The 24,040-nt window shown below is 34.0% G+C and overlaps 1 protein-coding gene across 2 annotated transcripts in view; it reads right to left on the bottom strand.

The window, feature by feature from the left end:
- Positions 1-24,040, bottom strand: part of TTN (titin) — a 270,912-nt gene that overhangs the window by 135,811 nt on the left and 111,061 nt on the right. For both annotated transcript variants that reach the window (XM_073019847.1, XM_073019846.1), the window contains 36 exons: positions 23,416-23,499; positions 22,935-23,018; positions 20,722-20,805; positions 20,422-20,502; positions 20,200-20,280; positions 19,963-20,046; positions 19,595-19,696; positions 19,033-19,146; positions 16,744-16,824; positions 16,482-16,559; positions 16,108-16,191; positions 15,866-15,949; positions 15,537-15,620; positions 15,219-15,302; positions 14,389-14,466; positions 13,879-14,082; positions 12,852-12,929; positions 12,567-12,641; positions 12,271-12,363; positions 11,445-11,522; positions 11,088-11,249; positions 10,793-10,876; positions 10,533-10,610; positions 9,945-10,028; positions 9,613-9,696; positions 9,324-9,407; positions 8,847-9,116; positions 7,150-7,224; positions 6,282-6,356; positions 5,565-5,660; positions 4,878-4,955; positions 3,885-3,953; positions 3,642-3,731; positions 3,205-3,501; positions 2,330-2,410; positions 1,445-1,522 (listed from right to left, as the gene is read on the bottom strand). In XM_073019847.1, coding sequence (XP_072875948.1) covers positions 1,445-1,522; positions 2,330-2,410; positions 3,205-3,501; positions 3,642-3,731; positions 3,885-3,953; positions 4,878-4,955; positions 5,565-5,660; positions 6,282-6,356; positions 7,150-7,224; positions 8,847-9,116; positions 9,324-9,407; positions 9,613-9,696; positions 9,945-10,028; positions 10,533-10,610; positions 10,793-10,876; positions 11,088-11,249; positions 11,445-11,522; positions 12,271-12,363; positions 12,567-12,641; positions 12,852-12,929; positions 13,879-14,082; positions 14,389-14,466; positions 15,219-15,302; positions 15,537-15,620; positions 15,866-15,949; positions 16,108-16,191; positions 16,482-16,559; positions 16,744-16,824; positions 19,033-19,146; positions 19,595-19,696; positions 19,963-20,046; positions 20,200-20,280; positions 20,422-20,502; positions 20,722-20,805; positions 22,935-23,018; positions 23,416-23,499 — 3,600 coding nt within the window. The remainder of the gene's footprint in view (positions 1-1,444; positions 1,523-2,329; positions 2,411-3,204; positions 3,502-3,641; positions 3,732-3,884; positions 3,954-4,877; positions 4,956-5,564; positions 5,661-6,281; positions 6,357-7,149; positions 7,225-8,846; positions 9,117-9,323; positions 9,408-9,612; positions 9,697-9,944; positions 10,029-10,532; positions 10,611-10,792; positions 10,877-11,087; positions 11,250-11,444; positions 11,523-12,270; positions 12,364-12,566; positions 12,642-12,851; positions 12,930-13,878; positions 14,083-14,388; positions 14,467-15,218; positions 15,303-15,536; positions 15,621-15,865; positions 15,950-16,107; positions 16,192-16,481; positions 16,560-16,743; positions 16,825-19,032; positions 19,147-19,594; positions 19,697-19,962; positions 20,047-20,199; positions 20,281-20,421; positions 20,503-20,721; positions 20,806-22,934; positions 23,019-23,415; positions 23,500-24,040) is intronic.

Raw genomic sequence — 24,040 nt, forward strand, 5'->3', positions numbered from 1 at the left:
TTTGACTACTGTCATTTTTACTATTCAGGTTGTTGAACAGTATTCTATTCACAATATTTTACTATTTGGATTATTTCATCATTCAAATTATTTAATCCTAATTTTGTATCAAAGCAAAAAAAAAAAAAAGTATTGAGAATTCTTTTGAGGTTTGAGTGGCCTTGTAAACCTACAGTCCTTTGAGCAGTTTTGCCAAAATGTTTCCAATTATGGTTGTCAAGAGTAAAAAAATAATAATGGTGAAACATTTTGATTTTATAAAATCCAATTAAAATATTGTTATGGAGTTAAAGTAAGTTACTTCATGATCTGAGAAAATAAATTGCTTCAAAGCAAAAGACACTTGCATACTGAATAGGTTAGGAAAATTTAACAAGACAAATGACTTTTCTAAAATCACACACTATGGTAAGTATAGTATTTCTTTTTTAAATTGGTGAGGAAATATAGTTTGTCTGAAGATAGTAGACACAAAGATTATTTGAGTCATATATTTTTGGCATGTTAGGCTTTTACAAGAGTTTAGTGTATTTACTTTTCAAAGCTATAAAGACTAACACAGTGAATTTAAGGACACGAATGAAACCAAAAAGAATCACTAATTTTTCTACACTCACTGTACATCTCTGTGTCTTCAGAAATAACAATTGGTGATTTTTCTTCTTGAATATTTTTCTTAGGCATTCCAGGAACTTTAAAGATATTAATTGTTATAAATAACAAATATAAGATACAAAATATAAGAATTTAATGTCACACACATTCACTTTAAACCATGAAAAACTAAACCAAGAGTTATTTCATGTTGTGATTAGCATCACTGTATACCTTTAGCTGGTGGAACTTCAGGCTTTTTAGGAACAGCTTCACGAACTTTTTCTTCTGGGACAATTTTCTTGGGTACTTCGGGTGCTTTAAAGATATTTATTTATCTTAGTTTTTCAGAACATATCGTTGGGTGTAAACATATCAAGTCTAGAAGGGGCATCTAACAAGGAGAATGTCAAAAACCCCCCAATTATAAGTCAACTATAAGTCAAATGTAGTCAGTGCATTTCTCTGAATTGCCTTGTCGATGAGTTCTTGATTCATTATATCAGAAACACTTTGCTTTTTGGAGATAGTATCATTTTCTATTGTCATTTAGAGCGCACTTTTTTTTTTTCAGAGCTACTTCAGAAGAGCTTCCAAAATGAATTATTTTTGAAAGAGAAGTTTGAGGGATCAATATTATTTAGTTATTAAATAAGAGGATCAATACAAATGATAACTTTGGGCTTATGTCTTTATGCCTAAAGCATTGCCTCAAAAGACAGGATTATGTTATAGAACATAAATTGAAGTTTATGTCATCTTGTGGCATTGAGAGGAGAATGGTCTCTCTTACATAGTAAGTGAATAAAAGAGGATTTTACATTAATGATGAATCAGAAAAGGCAGTTACCTTTAGTTGGTGGAACTTTGGGTTCTTCAGGAACACGTACTTTTTCTTCTACCACAATTTTCTTAGGCACCTCTGGTACTTTAAAGATAATAGTAATAATTTCTTTTATTTTTAAATATTCTTTTAAATATGCAATTTTTTAACAAGCAGAGCATAAGAGAGATATAAACACAGAATAGAATGCAGCAACAATATAAAATACAGGTATCACTTTATCAAATACATTACAGTATTTCAAATGCATTGAATTAAAAAAATATATATATTAACAAGAATCCAGGGGAATTTCACATGTTAGAATGGTAAGAACTTGAGAAGAAAAATTAACAGTACACCTTCAGGTGGTGCTATTACTGTTTGTTTTTGTGGAAGAGTTGGTACCTTCTTTTCAGTGATAACTTTCTCACATGTTTCAGGGACTTTAAAGATATAAGTTTATATTATTTATTGTATACTTTTTTATTTCTATTGTGAAATTTAAGAGATTTACAAAAATGAACAAAGTAGGAACATTAAACACATATTCACTATGTATTTATATTTGCCAGGTTAATATAATTAATAATAAATAGAAAAACGTGTGTATCAGCAAGCATGTTAGTGAATATGTAATCAAACAGCACCAAAGAAGGAGACCTGGGCTCACTATTTGGTTACTAGAGATATTTGCTTTGGTTGTTTTAGGTATAACAACAGTGACTGTCTTTTTTTGGGAGAACTTCCCTTGGACCCTCAGCTGCTTTAAAGATATTAGTTTGTTTTAGACATGTCAGAAACAAGAAATACAGAAGAAAGACATCAAGTGGAATGCAAACTTGTGCTTATAAAGTAACCAAGGTGCTATCATATGTAAAGTTAAGTAGTAATTTTTCACCAAGAAGATACCTTTAGCTGGTGGCTCTTTTCGAGGAACAACTTTAGTGGGCGGTTTTTTTGGAGGGATGATTTTCTCAGATATCTCAGGCCCTTCAAAGATATTAGTATTTTGGTTTAGAATGAACTTTTGAAGTATTTTGGAGCACTACTACTAAAGTTAGTACAATGAGGGGTCACAAAATTCTTTATATTTGTTGAATTTATAACATTTATTTCCAAAAGAGCTTTGATTTGCTAAATATCATGTATATTGTAATTTTCTATATATGCTAAACACATACACACACATATTCCTTCATATTGCATATATATTATTAATTTGTGCAAGATCTAGAGTGGTATTGCAGATAACTTATTTGTGCTATGGTTTGTCTTCATAGTATGCTAGAATACAGGTGCCATTAACAATATTTCACTTCCTTAATGTTGTTTCTCTAATAAAAGTATCATAAACTGGCAAAAGCTTTTGATAAGTAATTCTCAGTTTGTGAACAGTTTGACTGAAATGTTAACAAAGCAGTGGTTATTTTGCCTGAGCATGTAAATTCCTCAGTGAACTGAGGAGTTTCTTTTTCCTTTAACCAATGACACTGGTCAGTTATTTTGGTACCTGTAACAATTGTGTAACATTCTTAGTCAAATTTAAAAAATAATCTCCAAATTCATACAGTGACCTCCTTCGATAAGTAGATCTCAAATATTACTATCATCTACTAAAATTATACTCCATGTGGTTAAGAGATATTAATCTTCATGTCAACTAGTTTAAACTCAAGTTTAAAGTATTTTATGGGGTTTCTAATCTTCCAAACTGAACACAAAATTTACTTTCAAAGGAAAGAGCAAGATATAAGAATTTGTATTATTTGAAGAATTCCCTATACCTTTAGGTGGAGCTTTTGGTTTTTCATATACTTCCACTTCTTCAGCCTCAAAAACTTCTATTACCCTATGTACTTCTTCAACTCTGTGTTCTTCTTCAACTCTATGTTCTTCTACTTTGACGAATTCTTCTACTTCATGAAACTCATCTTCTTCAAAATATTCTTCAACTTCATGGAACTCTTCTTCTTCTGGAATTTCTTCCACTTCTGCTTCTACTACTTCTAATTCTAGTCTTTCTTTTACTACTTCCTCTTGGTGGAAGGCAACTGATACTTTTTCTTCAAGGACAGTTCTCCCTGAAAGAGCATCTATTTTAAAAGACTTATTTTTTTAAACACTGAAGAAATAAAGATGTACATTCAAATATATATATTTAAAACTGAATCAAGGCTTGCATGCAACAATACATGAAAATCCAAGATCTTTTCAAAAATACCTTTAGCTGGGGGAACAGCTTCTTTTTTATACACAAGGACTTTCTTTTCTGGGACTTTCTTTTCTGGGACTTTCTTTGGTACTTCAGGCACTTTAAAGATACAGTTTTAATGTTTAGGGCTGTCGAGAGCAAGCTTTCATAGACAAAAGTCATCAAAAGCAATCAAGACACAGAGACACGAAACATAAAAGTCTTAACGCAAAAAGACAGAAGAGGAAGTCAGGTTTAAAAGAGAAGATGTACCTTTGGCTGGGGGTGCCTCTTTTTTCTGAACAGGAACAGGTACTTTTTTCTCAGGAATTTTCTTTGGCACTTTAAAGATATTAGGTGTTTTAGTTAGCTGAGAATGCTTAATAACACACATGAAATAAAAACACCAGAGACAACACCAACATTACAATAACTAAGGTTTTTCAGAAGTCACTCTGTACTGTGGGACATCCATTTTAGAGGCAATAAAGCTACTTTCTCAAATCACTCATTTGTCCTAACATTCCTGTAGAGGAAGAAATGTCCACCAAGTACCTGTGCCATTCTTTTTTTTTCTTTTAGTAACAGGGATTACCAATACGAACCCACTTTTGCTATTTTTAACTTGATGAAGGCTTTTTTGAAGTGATTACCATTGTAGAGTATTTAAGTCCTGACATTGGCCTCACTTTCTGCTGTGCACTCTTATATTAGCTGAGGAGTCTGCTGTGACAGGGACAGCATAATCTAACTGCTTAAGAGCACTATCTGAAGCATTAAGTGAATTAGGAAGCAGGGAAAAGTAGACATTTTGTAATAACCTTGAATCTTGGGTTAAACATTACAAAAGGGACGTGAGGCTCTTTAAAATGGTTATTATCCAAGCATTAGATTTTTTCCATAAAATAATAAATATAGTAAAATAATTATTATAACACATACGGAAACTCCACTTATGGAATAATCCAGAATGTGGGGAAGAGGGATCCATTGCTATGTGTATAAGTATTGAGAGACATACTAATACATTAAAATTCTCAGCTAGTTAAGAAGCTTCTAGAATAATTCATACATAAACACATGTACACAATTATTCGTTAACATCCTAGAAAAGATTAAAGAACTAGAATGAGTTATATTTTTACTGGTCCTTAATCAGTTCGCTATCTAAATGATTATAAGAAAGCAGTCAAAAAAGACAATGTTGCTTTTTAGAAAGAAAATTAATGGGAATTTAACGATATTAATAATGAGGATTTGATATACCTTTAGCTGGTGGTGCCTCCACTTTTTTAGGAACAGGAGTAGGTGCTTCAGGTACTGCTTTCTTAATCACTTCAGGCACTTAAAAAAAATTTTATGAACATTTTGAAAAGTGGCATGTGATGAGCAGACCACCACCCATATACCAATAAATAAATAAATATCACAAAACATTGACTTATTTTTAAAAGATATTAGCAACCTAAATGGTAATAATAAATGTGGAGTAGGAACCCTAGAGGTGTAAAGGATATTACTTAGAAATCCTATAAGCAAATATAATACCAGTTACGCAAAAGATTATCACACTCTTCAGGAATAATAAGTTAAAGATTTTTCTAAAAAATGAACACTTTCACCACAGAAATAGATTCCCCTCATATTAATATTAAAAACAAAATTAAGGATTGAAATCTAGGAGAAACTATTACAGTAGGGCCTGGTCAGAAAAAAATTAAATCGCCAACAACAAAATAGTAATCTCTCATTCTTAGTTGTATTGCAGATGCTGTAGAAAAATTTAGGGTAAAAAAAGGACACATAGATTCAGGTGCCAGGAATAATTAATCTTCACTTTATCATGGATATGATAAAGAAAAGCATACTGGTGAGTATTAGATTTAGATAACTTCTAAGAAAGATTTGGAACACCAAATATTTTAAATGTTCAACTCTTAAAAGCGGCTATACCTCTAGGTGGTGCCACCTCTTCAACTTCCTCTATGCTAGGTGGTTCTTCTGGGATTTCTTCTTCTGGAGTAGGCTCTTCTTCAGGCTCCTCAGTCACTTTAAAAAGATTATTATTTTGTAAATTATTTTTATAATTATTTTGAATATTAGACTACAGTGATAATATCAAAAACTGCTCAGCCTTCAAAACACTTGTGTAAACTCACTAGTCCTTAAAAAATCTCTACTGGATCTTCAAAATATGTTAGGCCTATCCCAGCATTTGCAAACTGGAAAGGACTTCAGATAATTTAGTTAAAATTATTATTGTTATTTTTTTTAATGAAAGACTTGTTTGAAGTCAAATAGCCACTTGGGGTAGAAGTCAGATTTTCTGCACCAGTTACTCAGGCTTAACTGGAATTTCTCTTGGATAAGCTTATTTTACAATTGCCTGCTAAGTCATTTGATGAAAAATTTCCCACAGCAAATACAGTTTCCCTTCATGAATTCGAATTAAAATAAAACAAATAACAGACAAACAGGCTGAACATGCAAGAAGGAGATTCAAATAATATTAATTTGCCTGCTCAATTTCTATTAGGTTAATAATAATTTATTTTAGAATCTGAATATGTTGATTTCCTGGGGTAAATTGTACATTTACCTACTTTAAATATTAGACAATAATAAGACAAAGATGACTTTGCAATGTTATTTTCTTAGAAAGTTATCTACCTTCAACTGGTAGAACTTCCTCTTCTTTAGGAAGAATGATTCGTTTTTCTTCCACCTTCTTAGGCACCTCAGGAACTTGAGAGACATTGATTATTTTAGACACTTAAAATGCAAGAACCAAAGAAGAATAAAGACCAAGTTTCCAGTTTCCAGCATAAGAGAGTAAATATCAAAAGGCACATACACAAGATGAAACATTGACATTTCACAGAATCAGTTAATGAGAAAAGAATAAAAACTTTGTGGTTTAAGATTAAGGGTTTATTAAAGAGAAATTCTACTTTTTACTACTGGAGTCTCCATTTCTTTTTTCTTTTTCTTTTTTTTCTTTTGGTAGGAAGAAATGGGTACTTCAGGGACTAGTTCCTTAGTTATTTCTGGCTCTTTAAAGATATATTTTTATTTTGTAGAAACAACATACATAGAGAAACAATGTAAAACACACCAACACCAAGTGAAAAAATGGACACAACACAAACTTGGGTGCAACAGAGTCACAAATGACGAATGTGAATGACAGACCATACAATGCACACATTTATGTTGAACGTCCTGTGTGGATAGAACCACCGTTCAACATCGGTGCAGCAAACACATCCCTGTTATGGGATGATGTACCTTTGGCAGGAGGCGCCACTGCTTTCTTAAGACCAGGAGGAGGGACCTTCTTTTCTGGCTCAGGTTTCTTAGGTACCACAGGCACTTTAAAAATATTATTTTATTTTACAAGTTCAGTTTCAGAAACACAAAGACAAGTAGACACAGCAGTAATATAAGTTGTACTAACAAATATGGAAACAGGACATTTTGATTTTTACAGGTGAAGGAAGGAAATGGCGTGGTCTAATGTACTTCAGAATAGCAATACCTTTAGCAGGGGGAGCCTCCTCTTTCTTGGGAATGACCACTTTCTTCTCTGTCACTTTCTTCTTAATCTCAGGCACTTTAAAGACATCATTTCATGACAAGAATTTATTTTGAAGGACAAAAAAAGAGAGAAACCAAGAAGTCCCCACACCCAGAAAGACCAACATGCAACAGTCACTCAAGACAGGTCTGTAATGCAAGTTGGGAGCCCAAACATTATAATGTAACTGGGAGTTGTAAAGCAAGGAACCAGCAGCATGTGTCATTATCAGAGGACAGATGCTATTAGGGTGGTGCAAAAATAATTGCGGTTTTGACATTACTTTTAATGGTAAAAACCACAATTACTTTTGCAACAAACTAATATCATTTCATCCATTTAAATTTCATTAGTAATTTATTGTCTAGAAAGTATTTCTGAATCGTTGATATCCAATAAAAGATCAGCTTTACTATTTCATTTGATTATATAACTATATGGCCTGATGGGAGGGTTATGCTGATTTTAAGTAGCCATGCCAGCACCTTTTGTAGAAAATATTATTGAGCTTTAAAGCACAAATGTATTAATTCTGTCCTGTACTATGAGCTGATTGAATATGTTAAATCTGGATACTATTCATTCAATGATAGACTACTTTAATAACTTACTTTATTTTATCCTCACCATAATAGCTGAACCCATTAAGACTGATATTAGCATCCCCAATTTACAGGAAAATAACTTCAGGCTCAGGTTGGTTAAAGGATTTGCTGAGAGTAATACAACAAGGTGTAAAGTCAACACTGAAATCAAAACCTGTTGGGCTGCCCTTTATATATATATATTAGAAGACATAACTATTATTCTGTGTTTTGGTAAATACATTCATCTTTTTTCCTTTTTAGCCTGGTGTTAAATACGCATTTAATGTAAATGGTTGAAGCATGAAATTTAAGAATATTTATTCATAATTTTTTTGATATGTTTAAATATATAGTATACTTATTCATATATATTTAAATATATCTCCATGAAAACTATGATGTTTAATCAAATGATAGGAAATTAGAACTTTTCTATGAGTTTTGGGACAATGCTTCCTTTCATCTTTGTTCTTGAATCCTGCTTTGCTTCCAGTGAAAAAAGTAGGTATCAGTGTTCCTGAACATCGTTAGAAGTAAATATGTAAGTGTGTGATTGTCCATTTTATAAATATAATTTTTCCTAAAACCCAGTTTCATCATAATTTATGTGGTGAAGCTATGGGTGAAGAATATGTATTCACTTTGGGGAGGTGTACCTTTGGGTGGTGGTGGAGGTTCCACTTTTTTAGGAGCGGGAACAGGGACTTTCTTCTCTGGTACAGGTTTCTTTGGCACTTCAGGCACTTAAAAACATTTCATTTGAAGGCATTAAAAACCATATATACATGGTCGTGTATATATATATATATGAAAGAGACACATGAGAGTAAGACCACAAACAAGTAAACATAATACGTGATTTGAAAAGACATTTAGATAATTTACAATAGACAGATACACAAGGCAGACACACAATAATAACAGCACAAATGTCTGGAATGTTTTCTAAGATTTAGGTGGTCAATTACAGAGGGTAAAGCATTATAGATAAAACTGGAGATGAACAAAAGGATGGAAAAGCAGAATTCAACACAAAAGAGGCCTTGATGATTCCAAGAAGAGCTGCCATACCTGCTGCAGGTACTGGCACCTTAGGTTTAACTTCTGGAAGGACTTCTTCTTCAGGTACAAATTCTTCTTCCTCAGTTACATATTCTTCTTCAGGAGGAACTTCCTCTTCCTCAGGTGGAATTTCCTCTTCTTCAGGTAGAACTTCCTCTTCCTCAGGTAGAACTTCCTCTTCCTCAGGTAGAACTTCCTCTTCAGGAACAATTTCTTCTTCAAATGGAACTTCCTCTTCCTGAGGTAGAGCTACAGGAACTGGTTCACGTTTCTTTGGCACTTTAAAGATATTTATTCAAGGGTACAAACATCACTTTTATGTAAAATATTCAAAACAATGAAGAAGCTTATGAAAGACAAATATTCTGTGATCACAAAGCATCGATTATCATCAACATAAAAACTAAGCATTAATTATAATTAGTAAGGCTGTATAACACCAGTTAGTTTTCTCTTTTACTATGGCTCTGTTACAGATTAATGTACCTTTGGGTGGTGGTGCTTCCACTTTTTTCGGAACAGGTGTTGGTTTCTTTTCTTCTGGGATGAGCTTCTTGGGCACCTCTGGCACTTTAAAGATATTTTTTGTATTTAGGAATATGTTCTCTTACAATGTCTTAGAGCAATAGATATGAAAAAGAATTGCAAAATACCTGACATATTTCTAACAAGATAGACACTTTAAAAATGTACAATGTAATGGGGAAATTTGTATATGAGTATACATAGATGTGCATTTTTTCCCCCAAGTACTTTAAATGATGAAATGATGTACCTTTTGCAGGTGGAGCCTCCACTTTCTTAGGAACAGGAACTGGCACCTTCTTCTCAGGCACAGGTTTCTTGGGTACCTCTGGCACTTTAAAGAAATGATTTAAAGAAAAACTTCATACAACATAAAAATATTGATTCCAAGCATAGTTTCAAAAGATTAAGGTAAGGTAATAAAAGTATGACAAAGATATTCCAAGAGGTATTTTCTTTTTAAAACAAAATATTTAATTTTCTCTAAAGAGTTGCATCCCAAAGAGTTGAGTTAAACTAATTAATTTTTTACTCATATGCAAATGTAAAATAAAAAAATTGCAACATTACAAGTTCATGTACCTTTGGCAGGTGGAGCTTCCACCTTTTTAGGAGCTGGTACTGGTACTTTCTCCTCTGGTACAGGTTTCTTGGGCACTTCAGGAACTTCAAAGATATCAGATAGAGTTAGTGTCACATTTTTCATCCATAGCTAAGATTTTAAGGCTGGCAATGTAAGGCCTTAATTGAAGCAGCATAGATATTCTATCAATTTCACTTTAAGATGGAAAATTCTAATAGCCACAAAACAAAGACCAGAAAATACACAAAAATTAAAATAAAAAACACTGAAAAAAAGTGGACTGGTGATAAAGACAAGACACAATGCCTGGTAAATGATGGTTCTGTCCATTTTGATATGCAAAAAGAATATTTTACTTGAAGAACTTTCCACTAAAGAGGAGGAGCCAACCATTGAGCATAAGGATAATTTGATGGTAAAACTGAGAGATGAATACCGGGTAAACTGCTCCTGTGGCCAGTTGAGAGGTTCTTGTCATGGCATTAGTGTTGTTAATATTGTCATGGGGAAAGATCTGCTATGGCTCACCAAGTTATGCTACACGGTGAATTATCATGCTATTCCATTGATGGATTATAAGGATGTACCTTTTGCTGGCGGAGCCTTCTCCTTTTTAGGAATAAGCACAGGAAGTTTCTCCTCTGGCTTCTTAGGAACCTCAGGCACTTTAAAGATATTGTTTATTGTTAAGTTTTAACTACTAGTAACAACACATCCATATAAAGCACAGCTAATGGTTTTTAACAACAGATAGTGACACACACACAAGGTTTTGAACTCAGAAGAAAGTTAACTATTTCTAGGCAGATGAAGTCTCTTAGATACTCATCAATGAATGGTGGTGTACCTTTTGCCGGTGGAGCTTCCTTCTTTTTGGGAACAGGAACAGGTTTCTTCTCTTCTGGAACAGGTTTCTTGGGTAACTCAGGCACTTTAAAGATATTATTAAGAATATTGGAAATTTTGCAAGAAAGAAATAAAATGTGAAAAGCACCTGTAGAAACCATATTTCAGCATCTAAAAATATCTGGTTTAAAGTAAGCAATCATCAGTGCTGCTAATAACCCCCAGAATCTGACCAAATCAGACCCCCAAACTCCAAAGATGCTGTTGCACATCCCTTTGCAGGAGGCATCATCTACCTTTGACTGGTATCACTGGCACCACTTCTTCCTCAGTCATGAACTCCTCTTCTTCATGAATGTACTCTTCTTCTTCTTCTACAAAATATTCTTCTACATGGGTTACTACTTCCTCTTCAAAGGCAACCTCTTCTGGTTCAAGTTCTTTAGGCATTTCTGGCACTTTAAAGATATTATCTTTAAGTTGGACCTTTGCCAATGACTCAGCAAAATTAAGACACCTTAGAAACATAGGCCCATTTATAACAGAAGAAAGGACAAGATTTACTTTTCCCACAAAAGTTTTCACACACAGAACTGAAGAGTAATTCAACAGCAAAAGACGAACAACACATTAAAATGAGTGCCATTAGGTACCTCTAACAGGTGGTGCTACTTCTTTTCTAGGGACAGGTACTTTTTCTTCTGCGACAACCCTCTTGGGCTTCGTGGGCACTTGAAATATTAAGTATAAGGAAATTTTATTGTTGGAAAAAGGCCACCCAGCCAATGCTTGCTTTGCTGTACTTTAAGCAGATAGAATAATGTATCTCCCTCTAATGAGATAGATATGCGATTGTTCATCTTTAAGAAACTATATACTCTCCGTGGAAAGGATTCTGAGCTTCATAGAAATACAGATACACAGAAGTACCCAAGTAAACATGAAGTAGCAGAGCCCAAATGTGAAATCAGGTTTAGTGTTCAAATATCTCTGCTTGAAAGAAATATCCTTTCCTGAAAAGTGAAATTTACTTCTCCATTAGTATACTTCACACTTAGTATGAATCAGGGGGAAAATGACTGGAAACTGGTTAGCTTTCAAAAACATCTTCAAAATGAATTTAGAATGAATAAACAGTTACCAAAGTTTGGTGAATATTATGGTATCATTACATTGTTTAGGTAAATCAGGAATATGCCAAATGGTCACTGATTCTAAACCCAAACATCCTATTTTATATGTGTTGTAGCCATGTGGTAGGACACAGCCATTGTCTAACAGGCTATGGATGTATTTTGAAATAATTTTTCCTTTTAAAGGTATTATCTTCTTATCCTGTATTTACAGATTTTTACATTCAACATTCTGCAGACAACTAATTTAAAAGACATGAAACAACAAAATAAAATGAATCATAGTTACATTAATTTCAAAAGAGGCATCAGAAAAGATCACAATTGAGGAAGGAAATCATTATACCTTTAGCAGCGGGTTCAGTCACCTGCTCTTTTTCACGTTTGGTAATTGAAATACGTATTTTTTCCTCAACAACTTTCTTTGGTTCTTCAGGCACTTTAAAGATATTAATTATTAAAGAGCATTAAAACCAATTCCTTGAATACTATGTAATAAATACACATAAAAAACCAAATATAAGAATCAGGACAAGAACATCCTACTCAGCAAAAACACAGAACATCAGATGGGCTAGGAAGACATGATTTTAGAACATAAAAAACAAAGTTGTTTTTGGTGATTATTACTCAGTAATGTACCTTTGGGTGGTGGAGGTTTGAGTTTCTTAGGAATGGGCACTGGTACTTTTTCTTCAGGGACAGCTTTCTTTGGCACTTTAAAATATCAATATTAAGAGATTTTAAAACTTGAAACAGATTTCTCAAGGCTAGTAAGAACAAAAAGTTAAGAAAGACAAGTACAACATAATATTCCCAAACACACACATAATTTGTACACTGCCACTTTTACATATATTTTTATAGTAGGACAGACATGGAGGAAACAAAGATATCTTACAGGTAATAATGTTTTTTTCACTCTACCTTTAGCTGGTGGGGCCTTTGGTTTTGTGGGAACTGGTTCTTCTGGGACAGGCTTTACAGGGATAGGCTTCTCTGGTTCTTTAAAAGTACATACAAGGTATTTCATGTTAGACTTTAGAACATAAGTTTAAACATTTCTTAAAAGGAATTAAATAATTGAAATACCGTTTATCTACAGTATAGCCATAGCCTATTGAGGTAGGCAAGAATCAGAGGTCCAAGCAGAATAAGCTCATATTGCCCTTTCCTTCTTGCTATTTTCTTTAATTAGGTAATTCTTACATGTTAAAATTCTCATTTCACTTCAGGTAGATAAATTCCTGGCTAAAACTCCCCTATAATATGGGTTCCTTAAAGCTATCCATAAGACTATGTAGAATGTTCTCAAAGTTGGGCTATGAAACATCAGAGACTGAATAAGTGAAATAATATAGATTTATTTCAAAATTCCAATAGAAATTTATTCTTTGAGTGAAATAAACTCTTTGAAGCCCAAAATATATGCCTACAAATTTTACCTTCATTAGGTAAAACACAACAGCTTGTGTTAGCTTACATGTCTGTCTTTACTTTTGAAGTAGTCATTGTGAAGTGTTGATAATGGGAACCCTGTGGGTAAATATATTTTCTCAATAGCCTATCGTACTCCATAATAGCAAGCTTTAGAATAAAGGATGTTCAGAAATTTTTAACCATGTCCTAGAACGATCATGGGCACTTGAAGATAAACTTGTAACCTTTTTGAAAAAGAAACTTAATGACATTTGCTATTCTGCATATGAGCCAAAATGAGGGGGGTAATAGATTATTCCCAGAACAAAAATCTAACAATAACCTTAAGATTTATAGAGTTTTTTTTTTCTAGGAGTTATCAAAGAAGAAAATTCCACATTTGCCAAATGAAACAAAGTTCTTTCCAAATTTCTTTGGGCATCCAAATTTTTATCTTGTTCTGATTTATCTTGTTTTATCTTGTTCGAGTGTGCACATATTTAGTGTGGTTTTGAGTTTGCAGTTTTGCTCATACCTGTGATGTATTCTTCATGCTCTTCATATCGTTCATACTCCTGTTCCTCATATTCTTCATATTGGTCATATTCTTCTGTTGGTTCATACTCCTCAAATTCTTTATAATCATATTCTTCATATTCCTCATATTCTTCTTCCTGTTGTACTGAAACAGCTTCTTCTCGGGTGTAAGACCTTTCTTTCTCTTCCATTATAATTACTTCTGAAACAATATTAACAACAGGCAGCACTTTACTTTAAAGCACTTTTAGGGATGACTGATAGTCACAATGTGCTTTGATTTTATTCTTTTGTGTTTGTTTCATGCACTGATTATGGGAGACTCTGACTGCTTTTTTTGGCCAGTCAAGGTACCATAGAGTATATTTAGTAATTGTGATTTCAAATGTTGTATATCCTGCCCTTAGTCAACAATAAGCTAATAAAGCAAAGGAGTCAGATTGGGAACGAGAAGGCGAAGAGCCAGATAGTTTCATGCTTCATATTACTTAATCAAAGTTCAATATACCTTTGGTGGGTTGAGGTTCTCTTTTTGGAGCTTCAATTGATACTTCTTCTTTAACCACTCTTTTTCTGAATTCAGTCACTTTAAAAGAGTAATTATTAAAAGTGAATTGCAAGATTCTGAAAATGTGTGTGTGAAGAGAAATTTCGTTCAAACAATCCGAGGACAAAGACAACCATAACAGTGCCTGATTAAACTTTCATTTAAAAGGCAAGAAAATCAATAGACTTGGAAATAAACTTGCTCTAATACACATATGAATACCTTTTTTTTTTTTCAAAAAAAGGCTACTTAGTACGTTAAAGACATTGAATAATTTTAGCAAAATCAAGTATTATTTATAAAAGTTTAGAAAGACAACTAGACAGTGTAAATAATGACTATTAAGCTAAGTAGAAGCGTTAGACAGAAACTTGTGTTACATGAATAGTTTCTTCACCTTAATTCTAAGACATTTTCCTTAGTTCTGGTGGTACAATGTAGAAAATTCAGAATTGAAAAAATTAAAAATTTCATCAGAGATTGCTACGTAAAACAAGCATCTAGGCAGATGAGTTTCGTATATGGACAAAGACATTAGAAGACAAATACAGATGAAGGAAAATTATTCACATACGTTTAGAAGAAGCCTCAGTTTTTTTCAAGTAAAAAGTACTTTCTATTATCAAAAATTTTAGTTTTGAAGTGATATGCATTAACAAACTTACATTGCTTACTTTATAATATGTCTTTTTTTTTTTTTTTTTTTCGAATGACACCTATTCCACTAGATTAGTTTTAGTGCCTGGATCCTTATTTTGAATTTTTTTTTTTTTTTAAAAGAGTCAGTATACCTTTAGCTGGTGGTTCCTCCTCTCTTTTAGGTTTGAGTTTCGGAACTTTTTCCTCTGGGACAGCTCTCTTCGGTTCCTCCGGCACTTTAAAGAGAGATTTCACTTTAACGTATTGTTTCCCTCTTTCAAACCACAAAAAGGCAGCCATATAGTAGTAGCCCAAACAAAAAACTTGACATTTTCATTATTTCAAACATAAAACAACAACTGTAACAACAACAACAACAACAACAACAAAAACTAGCACCCATAACCAGTGTATTTGGTAAAGAGAGTAGGGCAAGTACAATATTGTGCATAATGGAAGGGCGGATGTACCTCTTGCTCTTGGAGGCGCCTCTTTTTTAGTTACAGCAACAAGAACTTTTTCTTCCTGAGTAATTTGCATGTGCCTCTCAGTCACTTAAAAGATAATTTTAGGAATAGGGAGTTATATTAAAGTGGACGTAAAAAATATACTAGCCAGAAAGTACTGTGATTTTAGAACAGAGGAATTTACAAGGTACACACAAATAAACATCACAAGTAATACTCCACCCAAAGACACCATTGTCACCCACCAACATATAAACAGTTTGACTCAAAGGACAGCAGCAGAGAGAAAGAAAGATAAGTTCCTAGTATTTCTGCTGGGGAGGTTTGTTTACCTTTGGCTGGGGGAGGTTCTTCCATCTTAATGACTTTTGGAGGAACCTTCTTTTCTGGAACTGGTTTCTTTGGCTCTTCCGGCACTTAAAAGACACCAGGCAATACCGTCAAACATACGATATGGAAAACACTAAACATAAGCACACTTATTTTTTTGTTAATGTTTAAAAAATCTGAAGAATGTATCAATTTAAGATTTAAAAAAAGACAGTCTCGAAGAATAAAATAAAATCCAATGTACCTTTAGGTGGGGGCACCTTTTCCTTTTTAGGAACTGGAGCAGGAACTTTCTTTTCTGGCACAATTTTCTTAGGTGCTTCAGGAACTTTAGAAAGATTAGATTTAAGAATATGAGTTTGCCTTACATATGAAGTGATATAGTTTTGGGGCTTAGAATTCACTTTTTGAAAAGATTGCACGTATATACAAACATTAATGACTATACTCAGTAAATACGTTCATACATGTGTGCTGACAAAACGTAGACAGTTATACAAATTGTTATGCATAAGACAGTTATACAAATTGTTATGCATAAGACAGTTATGCAAATATGAAGGTATTATTATATACATTAAAATAAATAGTGTTGCATTTCTTCGAAAGAAATCATACCTTTAGCTGGTGGAGGCTCCTCTATTTTAGCAGGAATTTTTGGTTTCAGTACAATTTTCTTCTCCTGCCTCTCTGTCACTTGAAAAGATTATAAAATATACTTGTAGAAATGTCCAGATTTCTTTTCGATAAAAGTGTAAGGAATCTTTTTATTAGGCATGATATTTATCAATATATGCAATATGGATGACAAATTAGCTAAAAGAAAACATAAAGGAGACAAGCTAACATAGGGATAAAACTAATTAAAGAGTCAGTATACCTTCAGCTGGCTCCGCTTCCACTCTCTTAGAAATAATGTGCAGCTTTTCTTCCACAACATATTCCTCAGGCTCTTCCATCACTTTAAAGACAGCAATTTTAAAGAAGATAAATTACAGAGTTTTTCATGTTTAATTTTAGCTTTAATTTATCACTTCAAAGAGTAATTAAAATAGCAAAAGTTTAACCCTTGCCAAATCCCTGCGTGTTCCTATTTCAAACGCTCAAAGAGCATTTTAATCAAAGCATATGTGTTAATGAAGAGTACGGGAAATGGGAACTATGTTTAGTTCCCATTAACTTATTTTTCACATGTGTCATACAGATAATAATGCTTATATCCACAGCAACAACAGGACAAGCACAAGACAAAAAGCGATTATAATAGCTGAGTTAACAAGAACACAAGAATTTGAAGATGAGTTTCACAACTAACAGAGCACTCTAGATTTGAAGGCCACAGGGCAGAAACATATACTTGAGGATATAAGTGAATTGCAAGATAATATTTCATGTTGTTTTCCCCGCCAGTTTTGTGGGGCAGGTATGGTAGAAAAGGCGGGAGGCTTCACATGATTTTTGAGCCTAAGTGTATACAGTTTTAATTTTTTTTTCTTTTTAAAGACAAGGTCTTGCTTTGTTGCCCAGGCTGAATCACAGCTTACTGTAACCTCAAACTTCTGGGCTCAAATGATCGTCCTGCCTCAGCCTCCTGAGTAGCTGGGATTACAGGCTCATGCCACTGTGCCTAGCTGTTTTTTTTTAATTTTTGTAGAACGGGGTCTTGCTGTGTTGCGCAGGCTGGTCTTGAACTCCTATGCTCAAGCAATCCTCCCTCCTCGGTCTCCCAAAGCACCAGGATTATAGGCATGAGCCACCATGCCTGGTCAAAGTTAAATAAGGAATAGAAGTGTCTGGTTAAAAACATATCTGCTCCTTACACTGAAAGTAAACCTAACAAGCCACCTATATTTGGGGCTTAATGAGGACCTAAAAATAATCAGTGTTTCTCCTTTTAACTAGAGTCTGGAGTACTAAAGGAAGTTTATAGTGTCAAAAGTTGAAATCAGACTATGTTTGGTTTTACGAACACTTTTAGAAAAGATGGAGTCGTCTTCAAATCTACCAGCTTCCTGACTTCTGTCCACCATCATGGCCTCTTCCAGGAAGCACAACAGAACTAATGGATTTCCTCTTGGGAGTCATGTCCCATCTTGGCCTATTCCAAGGCATTCCATTAAGACTATGCACCTTGGATTTTTACATGGGCTTTTGTTCCAAGTGAAAAAAGGGGCATAGTGTGCCATCTTTTATTAGACAGATAAAAACAGATACTTAGGGCATCTAAATGTACTTCAATTCTGCTCATCTTCTCACTGGGAAGAGAGTTTGGTTAAGGAGCTTATTGATTTCTCTTTAAAAGCAGACCTTAGGAACTTTCTTAGGAAAGTTCTTTTGGCCATATGGCTTTAGCCAGAATGCTGGATTTTAGCTGGAAACCCGCCTTAATTCATTGAAAAGATATCCCAATGGAATAGTTTGTTGGTTCTGTCCTTAAGAAACTATAGATAATTAGCATTATAGGTATGAAAAGATCTGAGTAACAAGTCAGTCTGATCACATATATAACACAATTGTTTTCTCCATATGTAAAATACAGGAAAGCCATATGTGTTCAGTGGTTCAGGCTCACAAATATGGCATTGACTCCTGGAATGTAATGAGGTAATATATTTTCTTGTTCATTTTAAAACTGTCAGTCAAGACATTATAGTGACTTCTGGAATTAACTTAATGGATTATAGCTTGTATTTTTTAAATGACTAAAATAAAAAAATTAAAGTTTTCTGGTTTGCACATGTGTGTAGGATTATAATATATAATATATTTTTGTCTGTGGATTGTGGTACAAGCAATGTTTGAGAAACACCAATTAAGCATTAGACTACTAAGGTAAAGCTTATGCCAGCCCCCCATGCTGAAGCCAAATCCTGTTTAATGAAAGGATATATGTATATGGAGATACCTGCTCTGATTAATTATATATAAATATGAAGCCTCTTTTATTCTATATAGGCAAGTAAGAAGGGATGCACAAGAAATACACTGGATTTCTTGAATCTAGTATAATCCTCCTGAATCTTGTGTTTTGATCAAAATATTCATTTAATGAGACTGGTAGATGTTCACTGAATTTGTGTCACTTTTCGTGTCCCTTTTCATTGGTCTGTAAACAGTTTGTGAAAGAAAACACCTCATCAAAACCCCAGATCATCTCTGCATTGTTTACCTTTATATTCTGTAACCTCCGCTTCTTCCTCCTCTTCTCTTTCTTCTTCTCTATAAACTGAAATGGACACACCTTCCTCCTCTTCTGAATAACTCCATTCCTCCTCTGCAGATACTTTAAAAGATAAGGTTTCATTTAAATTCAGCCTGCTGAGATACAGATGTATATACAGCCATGTGGTCACTACAGATGGATAACTGTTCCTCTATTTGCTTAGAACATAGCTTCATGGTTCTTCCTCACTACAAGAAGGAGGAAGCTAATTTAAGATGAGGGCAAGTACGGCCCAAGACTGAGAATGATACTCAAGTTATGTCCAAGTGTGGCCACTTCCAAAATTATAACATTTTCGGGACTCATCCACTTCCTTCAAATGATTCAAGACCAACATAGACACAGAAGACTCAGTCCCAGAAGGCTACAAAAGGTAGACACATTCTAATACCAACATAAGGAGAAATAACTGATGAGGACACGCTCTAAGGTAAGCAATCACATGTGGAAGAAGAAGAGACTTTGAGGAAACACAAACTCATTTATCCCCTGGCTTCCAATTATATACCTTCATGCCGCGTGACTTCCACTCTTTGAGGAACTGCGAAGGATAGTTTTTCTTCAGCAACAAATCTTTTTTCTTCTACAACAGTTTTCTTAGAGACTTCAGCTTTAAGGAAGCATTAAAATTGAAGTTTAAAATCAAGAATTTTAACAATTCTCACTTTCTAGAATTTGGGGAAGAGTTGCATGTACATCACTTTGACTAGCAAAATGGGAAAACAAGTTACATATCACAAGGACATAAACAAAAAAGTTTCACTGAAAGTAAGACAACAGATCAGTACAAGCACAGACCAGATGGAAAAAGCAAGAAGTTAACACACTCGAAGATTTTTTTTTTTTTTTTGGTCAGAGGATTGAGGCAAATCCTACCTCGGGGAGGAGGAGCTTTCTTAGCGACAGGAACTGGCACTGCAACTTTCTCCTCTGGGACAGGCTTCTTAGGCAGAGCTGGCACTTTAGAGACATTAAGCACTTTTAGAAATTTAATGTGATCTCAGTGAAGCCCAATGCAAAACAAAGAAATACACCCACAAAGCACTCATATCACAAAACTAACAAACTCACTGGAACATAAAGACAGTTCTTGGGAAGATGGAGAAACAATACCTTTTGGTGGTGGAACTTCTTCCTCTTTCCAAGGAACAGGTTTTCTTTCTTCAGGAACTTTCTTCTTTGGTATCTCTGGCACTTAAAGGATAGTATTGAATTTTAAAATTTGTCAAAAAGTCCAAATAAATGAGCAACATAGAAGTGGCAATTAAAGAAGACATGCAATTAAAGAAGCTTGAAGGAAAGACGAGGTTATTTCATGGAGATGGAATTAAGTACCTGCTGGTGGTGGAGATTCCTCTCTTTGAGTTACAATGGTTATTTTTTCTTCTGTCATAACTCTCTTCTGTACTTCAGGAACTTGAAAAGACATTTTTAGAATTGACTTTATATTTTCTAAAGTAGCTATGCACAGCTACTTTTTAAAGAAAGCAGACAGGTGGACAGACACTTTTGTTCAATTCTCACCACAAAACATCCATTTAGAATTAAAGTAACTCAATGGACAGATAATTAAACACAAAATATTTTGCATCAAAGACAAAAGATAGGGCTTCTTTACTTTGAAAGCCACTGTACCTTTAGCTGGGGGAGCTTCCTTTTTCTTTGCAACAGGAACAGGAATCTTTTCTTCAGGGACAGGTTTCTTTGGCACCTCTGGGACTTAAAGTTTTTGAAACACAATGTTGGTTCAGACATATATCACTTTTATGAAAGAACATGGGCACATGCACAAATCTTTACGTAGTACATTAATGTAACTGTTATAGATTATTTATGCATCAGCAAAATTATCCAGAAAATTAAGCTAACTATAATATTCCAAGGATCATAATGTGACAAATATCACAAATAATGTTTTAGAGGCATTTAGGCAAAAATGAGTTACGTAATAGAAAGTTGTGCACAGAATTCATCCTTTATATATTGATATGACCTTGCTAAAAACAAATTAGTGATTACACAAACAATCAAGAATGTGGATATAGTATATAGAAAACTTCTTTATGCTCTGTATTGAGAAATGGAGTAAATAATAACAATGGCTTTAGTTTATGTAAGACTATTTTAGACTAAGACTAAGAAGCCTTAGAGTCTTAGAATAGTTGAATATATATATAACTTACTTCTTTTCCCCACATTTCTCCTCTCATTTTTGGTAGGTGTGCCTGTAGTGAATTCAAAACTCAGGAAACACTTACTCTAGAGTAGGTCTCTCCATCTGATACCCATGAGTGTTATAAGCTCTTTACAGAGCTTTGTGTGCAGAATTCTGTGGGTATGTATATTTGTGCTTTTTTTTCTAAGGGGCTATAGAGTTTTCAACAGGGTTTTCAACCTAAAAAATGTTTACAGTGTATTTGATTTATCTATTCTAAGAATGGATAATGTTGACTTTTTAATTGGAAGATGAATTTTAACAACATGCATTATTGGCAATAATTGTTCTCATTTTAAATACAATATTGGCAGCTTTTGTGAATCCCTGCACCTCTGCACGTGCATTTGTAATATTTTGGTGTAATTATATAGCTGTTCATTTCTATATGTATATGTTATGCTAGATATACATGCAGTATTTATATATATACATGCTATTATACTATGTGTATTTGTTTTTATGAGTAAATGAGAGATGCCTCTGTGTCTCCTTTAAAAGACATATATGACTTTGCTGAAAACAAATTAGTGATCACACAAACAGTCAAGAATGTTCAGATAGTATATAGAAAAGCTTCTTTATGCTTTGTATTGGGAAATATAGTACATAGTAACAATGGGTTTAATTTATCTAAGACGATCTGTCTCATGTAGCTTTAGTATTAGTATTGGTTTTACTAATATGACCTTTGTATTTAATGGTTAGATAATCAAAAGAATTTTGAAAGAGCCAAGAGTTTGAGAAAGAGAGAAGCATATTTGATTCAGGAAGAAAATAGAAACATTGCAAAGTCAGGCCAAGGGAACACTATTCAAAATGTACTGTTTTAGTTAGGTCTGGTTTCTCTTAAATTGGATGTTGTTGAATTCTTACTGAGTCTTTCTATAGCTGAACAGATGTGTGCAATTGTAGTTTCAGTGCTTCAATAAGATAGTGCCTTTTATCACCAAAAAATCCCAAACGAACCAAAGCCAGGGGTTTGTGATATACCACAGCAGTACATTTTCATTCAAACATACCTCTATGAAAGGTACTTTGACTAGCTGATTAGATAACTGAAACATTTACGGCAAACACTGAAGCTCAGTTAAGGTCTCAGGAAAATGGTGAAAGTAAACTTCAAAAAATCTATATGTTCCCCACTATTGAAGACTCACCACTATTGACTTTTAAGAAGTGTGGTACTATGTACGTCTTTATGTAATTAACAACTAGTTCTGCCAGACACTCTACAGTTATCATTGCCCGCACCTCTTCGTAATGCATGAAACTGCTTTTACTAAGAAAAAGTTGCATTTATGAAAGATGAAAGTTTTTTCCTAGAAATATGTAGAAAACAAGTTTCACAAACATTTCCTCTTTCTCTAAGAGAGGGAAGATATTAAAAATGTAAGATAGCAGTTTGATATAGTTACTTCCTTTAACAACACTTTTTGGTGATGTCTTGGGAATATTCAGTATAATAAACAAAGTATGTCAAGAGCATGGCACGGAAGTGGACAAACACTAAAAACAGAAGGAGAATGTAAAAGAGAGAAAGACAAAGGCAGCATAATACACAAGAAGATCGCAGAAAGCAAAAGGCTGGCACTTGGAGCAAAGAGTCTCCCCATCATGGGCTCTGGGGTACCTTTTTGGGGAGCAGCAGGTTCCTTCTTAGGCACAGGAACTGGCTTTTTCTCCTCTGGCACGGGTTTCTTGGGAACCTCAGGAACTTTAAAGATACAATTGTTGAAATAATGTGGAATATTCTAGTCTCCTTCTGGGACATTTAAGATTACATTAAAGCATAAATCTTCACTAAGAGTGTGAGAATTAGGAAGTAATTTAAATATGCCTGTTTGTGATAGAAATGAATGCTAAATACCTCAACACCATGTAGACATTACATACATTACACAAGCAGACAAAGACCCAGTTAGCATGATCTGGAGTCTAGAAATGTTACCAATACTTGTATAACACATTACCACAAATAAATGAAATCAATATACACGGAATTAAATATATTATAGATGGTTTACAGATGCTATTTTGTTAATACACAGATCTCATAGAAAAAGATACAAGATGGATGCTAATAATTATTTTTTTCACAAATATTATTCTACCTTTCGGTGCCGGGGGCTCCACTTTTTTAGGAATTGGAACAGGGACCGCTTCTTCTGGAACTGGTTTCTTAGGTAGCTCAGGGACTTTAAAAGAAATGTACCGTTTTTGAGAAAGTGTGCATTTGACAAGGCATATGTTGTTGTAGGACTTAGAATTAAAAAAAATAGAGATTCTCTTTTTATACCAATTGAATGCAAGAAAATTATGCTTTAGAAATGAGGGCACATGAAGATGGCTGAATGGCTAATTGGAAAATGTGACTGCTGTCACCTTTAACTGCAGAAGCCTCCACTTTGTCAGGAACAGGTAGGAGCAACCCTCCCTCGGAGGTGCCTGTGTCGGTTCCTCAGAAACCAGCTTTTTACGAACATCAATAACTATGAAGTTAGGTTTTTTTTTTTGTAACCTTTACTTTTATAAAGCAGTTTCATAAACACAATTGCATTAGATTTTTTTGTGTCTTAAATGTTTAACAATTTGGCTGGGATGGCGGGGGTGGAGGCTTGATCTATAGTGCTTGCAGATTTGCGATTTCCAAGGTGGTGTAAACACTCCCTCCCACCCTGGCTATAAAGGTGATGTCATTGTCCTTGAGTTGGAAAGAGACTTGCAGTAGTACATTAT

This window comes from Chlorocebus sabaeus, chromosome 10 (assembly GCF_047675955.1).
Source record: "Chlorocebus sabaeus isolate Y175 chromosome 10, mChlSab1.0.hap1, whole genome shotgun sequence".
Classification (NCBI taxonomy): Eukaryota; Metazoa; Chordata; class Mammalia; order Primates; family Cercopithecidae; genus Chlorocebus; species Chlorocebus sabaeus.